A 5,503-nucleotide genomic window follows, 5' to 3' on the forward strand; every position below is an offset into this window, starting at 1 on the left:
AGCAAACTTCTAGAGAGGTCGACTGGGATTCAGGCCTCAGCAAACTGCTCTTGGAATTAAACGAGCACGTATATGACGACATAACCGAAAGCGGAGCGGTGAAAATCAGTCAACCTGTACAATTCATTACTGGACATTGTTTCATACCTGTCGCTTGCGCCATTTATTAGTTATGTATCATTCATCTCTGTGATTAAAAGCACTGCAGTCACTTTACATATACAGCCAAACTTACTTTGTACTCTCTACTCCGTAATTACATATTGCATTTATATAACAACGTTTATCATCTCTTGATTATTTTTTACTTGCAGTCTGCGTCTCCTGCTGCTGTAAACAGCGAATTTCATTCTGAGAATAATGTCAAGTACAAAAAAGGACCAACCCCCAAACAATATATTCTAATCTAATTAATAAATATCTGTGCGCTATGATGGTGTAGTTGTTTACACGATTGCGTTTAAATTGCGTTTTAAGTGTTAATTTAATTATGCTTATTGCACACATCATCGGAATCAGATTTTGTAGTTCACGTTAACTATGAAAACGAATCCAGTTGTACCCTCTCATGAAATTGGTGAGCTTGTCCTAACGTGCAACCTGTGAGAAAGTGGAACTTCCCGCAGGCTGCAGTCAGAAAAAAATCATATAAAGCTGACATTTTAGGACATAAAAACGTACTAAAAATCTTTTTTGCTCTTTTGAATTCTCTCAGGAAGTTGGAACAGTGTTGTAAATACATATCAACTCTAGATGAAATTTTTAATGTATTTTAAACTTGAAAATATTGTAAAATGTTTTTTTGACACTTTATTTTAAATATAATCACATTTAATCTAAACAAATATTAAATGTGTAAATGTTTCAACATGCCTTTACCACAATTTTTGCTGAAAAAGCTCTAGATTTGAGGATGTTCTTGATTTCTCAATACCATTAGTTTAAGTATCAAACTCAAAGGTCTCTATGTAGTCTTTATGATAGATAGATAGATAGATAGATAGATAGATAGATAGATAGATAGATAGATAGATAGATAGATAGATAGATAGATAGATAGATAGATTCCTTTATTGCCATTGTACAGAGTACAATGAATTCGAGTGGCAAACTCAATAGTGTCCATAGCAGTAGAAATAAGATATAAAATATGATAAATATAAAAGTGTAGAATATGTGTAGCACTCGCACCTGTACTGAGTCAGAAGGACACTCAGTAGTGGATGGTGTGTTTATTGTCTGCATCTGTACTGAGTGTGGTAACCTTTAGTCTCGTCAACATACTAAACACATCAGTGCATAATATCTTCTTCCCTGAGTTAAACACATACTGAGAAACCCAGAAGTATGCTCAGAAGTATGCCCGAGTATGCAGTTCTTCACAACCTGTGAGAAAATTCTTGATCATTCAGTGGTTACTTCGTAGAACAAACCACATCTGGAGAGTACTCCACACAATCTTCCATTTTTAAAAGAATCATGTACCATTAGCAATAATTCAACTGAACAAAAGAACAATGCAAAAATGTACTATACAAATTAATGTCGCATGTCAGCAGTACAAACACAAGTAATTATTCAACAACCATACAGCTCAAACAGTCCAAGGCAGATTATGGACTGGTGGATATTTGGAGACTGCAAAATCCCAGAAGAGAATATTCATATTATTCCCTTTATCACCAGTCATATTCACATATAGACTTCTTGTGTATCGACTTCATTACACATAGAATAATTCATTAACAGTGTCATTATATCAGATCATGCTCCAATCAGCATTACCTTTCTAGCAGATCACTAAACCCTCCCTCCCCCCAGATGGCGCTTCAGAGCTACCTTCCTGGATGATAGAATTCCTAGATTATTTTAATCAGGAATGGGCAGCTTTTATTGAGACTAATCAACACCCGGACATTACAGCATGCACACTTTGGGAAACAGCAAAAGTGGTGAGAGGGAAAATGAGTTCATATTGAAAAAGGAAGGTCTAGCAAAAGAACAAGAGCTGTAGGACTAGATAAAGAGACTGGACCTACCAGACCTACTGGCCTCTCAGACACCAACTGAATCAATTTTCAAAGAAGATCTTAAAACTAAACACAAACTTAATTATATATTGCATAAGAAGATTGAACAGGCCATACATAGACAACAGTCATTTGAATTTGGAAACAAAACTGGAAATTTTTAGCAAATCAGTTGAAACAGGAAACAGAGAAGTCAATAACAACAGCAATCTCAGACACATGCAGTAAGATTACCCAGGATCCAACTATTAATGATGTTTTAGAACTTTCTACACCGATAAGAAAGCCTCATCAGAAGAAATTGAAGCATTCCTGAGTAGTGTCTCCCTACCTAAACTATCTACCACTCTATCAGAAACAAAAGTTAGACCTTTTTGTCTTGAAGAAATGATCAAAGCCCTCTTTCTAATGTCTAATCATAAATCGCCAAGACCTGATGGCTACCAGTAGAATTCTACAAACAATTCTGCCCTCTTATTTCATCTCTCTTTTTAAAATTAATTTCAGAAATTCTTCATAATGCATCTACCGTATACCTCAACATATGAACACTGCTCTTATTACAGTTATCTTAAAACCAAATAATAAAAAAAAAAATTCAGATTGCTCCAGCCACTGTCTTATTTCAGTAATCAAGTCATATAAAAATAATTTAAGATTTATCAATCAGATTGAAGTCAGTAATATCCAGTCTCATAAGCACAGATCAAACTGATTCATCAAAGGGAGACACTCCTCAGAGAATACACACAGACTTTTGAACATAATTCACAAATATAATAGTGAAACCTCACCAGATAAACCATCATGTATAATTGCATAGGCTAGTGATTCTTCCTCCTCACCTCTCTTAAACACTTTGATTCAGCCCATATTTCATTAAATGGATAAAAATATTATACAACTCACCCTCTGCCTCCATCTCAGCAAACAGACACATATCAGAACCATTTCAACTATAAAGAGGAAGTCAACAAGGATGTGCTTTATCATCACTATTTTGTCTTTTCACTGAAGTGTTGGCTGCTGCCTTTAGGCATTGTGATAAAATATCAGGTACACAATCAAATTCATACCACTATAAAATCAATTTATAAGCAGATGATGATTTACTAAATATTATTAATCCTTCGCTGTCCCTTCTATCAGTCCATGATCTGATAAACAATTATAGCAATGTGTCTGGCTATTTCATTAATTGGTCAAAATCTGAGTTTCTGCCTCTACCAGAATTCAGATGGGATTACAAGATCCAAAGCATACCATCTAAACATGTTGCTCAATCTATTAAATACATTGGTATTCATATCCTCTCAAACACAAATGATTTGTATAAACGTAAACATGTTTCGTGTTCCAAATCTAGTCTTTGCTGTGTCTTCTTGACTGTTTCAGTAGTGTTGGTGTTCCAGGACAGATCTTCCATGATGTGTGTGCCCAGAAACCTGAAAGCAGGGATACTTTCTACCCTGTCCCCACTGATGTAGAGTGGGTCCCAGGTCAGTGACTTTAGTGACTAATCTGCCTGGTATGACTGTGTTGAAGGCAGAACTGAAATCTATAAAAAGTAGGTTGAAAATCTTTGTGAAGACTTTTGAGAGCTGATCTGCACATTGCTTCAGCACACTTCCTATCACACCATCAGAACCGGCAGCTTTCCTTGGGACCAATGCTCTGAGCACGTATGTCACCTCATGTTCCTGAACAGTGGGGAAAGATGGAGGTTGGTGGAGGTAGCATATCTTTCTTTACAGTCTTCACCTCATGGCAGGCAATGAAACAGATAAGTTCCTCTGCTGACAAGGTGTTGCCCTGCCACACCTGGCATGAGTCGTAGGTGAAGAGGTCCTGAGTCTTCCTCTTGATGTCCTTCTTCAGGTTGGCTCTGGCAGTTCTGTATAGGTCCCTGTTACCAGACCTGAAGGCAATGTCTCAGGCCTGGAGGAGAGTTTTGGCCTCCTATGTCATTTAAGGCTTCTGATTGCAATACACCCGGATATGTTTGATGATAGTAACGTTGTCAACACAGTTCTCTACGTAGCCGAGTAGAAATAGTACATCTCCAAGTCTGCATCTTCTAAGATATTCCAGTTTGTCCTCTCAAAGCTGTCTTTCAGCTGTAATGAAGCACCTTGCTTTAAGAGTCTTTATGCTGGGCTGAGCTTTTCGCCTGAGTGACATGTTTGCCCAAGTGTGGTAGTGGTATTGTGCTGAAACCGTTTCTGATGTTTGAAAAGGCTTTATCTAGTGTGTTTAATGTAAATACACTAGTGTATGTGTATTGGTATGTGTATTTAATGTAAATACACTAGTATATGTGTATTTGTATGTGTATTTAATGTAAATACACTAGTGTATGTAAATCACTCTGAAATATTGAAGTATTTTAAATGTTCAAATACTGTTTTATGTAATATTACTAAACAGCAATAATCTGGTTAATTTGGAGTATGTTTCATGTGTTTGGAGTATGGAGGTGGAGTATTACAGCAAAATGGTCTTACCCATAGCACATGAAATGACACCCGTGTTTACCTCCTGTCAATCATTTACTCCCAGTGATACAGAGAAATTCTTCTAGCCCACGTCTGGCCATCGAGGTTCACCTGCAGACCAGTCATTACAGCTATGAGTGTGTTTCTGACCTATTTTGGCCATTGTGCTTTTTTAACTTTTTTTTGTCTTAGCCATTTACACATATCTTCTGATGCCTTCTGGAACTCCTCACAAAGCAGGTAAGAGGTCTGCACTATGGAAGGCTGTTCTCATTGCTTATCCTTGGATTGTAATATCCACTCTCAGTAGCTTGGCTACCTCTGATTTTAGAGTTAGGGTTAGGGCTATGGTTAGGGTTAGGAGTAACCCTCTAGGTTAGGAATAGTGTTGACCATCTGGACATGTATCTGCAGCATGTCTGAGCTTTTCTGCTTCACTGTTTATACTTTTTTTCACTTATCTTAACCTTTAACACATGTCAGTCAGGTAATGTTTAAAGGTTGTTAGTGAGACACGTTAGCCAGCTGTGAAGTTGTGACATGATGCATTTTTCTCTGAAGGATTAACACCTTCTACAGAAGAGCTCGACATGTTGATTCCCTTGATCCTATAGATTGTAAGATGAGGAGCTGGTCATCTTGGACACCATGTGATGCCTGCACAGAAAAGACGGTAAAAATTATAAAAACAACCTCAAATTATGGGATATACAGCAATATTAGCATTGCCAGATAAAAAAAAACAAGCTAATATATTGTTTGGTACTTAATTTTAAAATCTTGTGTAATGATCCTTCAGAAGTTGAAGCCTCAGTCAGGGACTGATGCTGGATTTACTGATAGAGAATGTTCTCAGCATACCTGTTCATTAGCATTGCATACCTAACCCTAACCCTTGTCTACCGATGGAGAATATTCTCAGCATACCTGTTCTATCTCTTATAGGTGTGTTGTTCTTAGTTTAAAATGATATTGTGA

At 37.0% G+C, this 5,503-nt stretch overlaps 1 protein-coding gene across 2 annotated transcripts in view; it reads left to right on the forward strand.

Annotated features, from left to right (window-relative positions):
* The first annotated feature begins 4,624 nt into the window (after positions 1-4,624).
* The window catches only part of c8a (complement component 8, alpha polypeptide), a 10,405-nt gene continuing 9,526 nt past the window's right edge, over positions 4,625-5,503 (forward strand). For both annotated transcript variants that reach the window (XM_081694833.1, XM_081694834.1), the window contains exons 1-2: positions 4,625-4,765; positions 5,087-5,198. In XM_081694833.1, coding sequence (XP_081550959.1) covers positions 4,659-4,765; positions 5,087-5,198 — 219 coding nt within the window. In that variant the 5' untranslated portion in view covers positions 4,625-4,658. The remainder of the gene's footprint in view (positions 4,766-5,086; positions 5,199-5,503) is intronic.

Source organism: Electrophorus electricus, chromosome 13 (assembly GCF_041902795.1).
Source record: "Electrophorus electricus isolate QZ-2024a chromosome 13, ASM4190279v1, whole genome shotgun sequence".
Taxonomy (NCBI): domain Eukaryota; kingdom Metazoa; phylum Chordata; class Actinopteri; order Gymnotiformes; family Gymnotidae; genus Electrophorus; species Electrophorus electricus.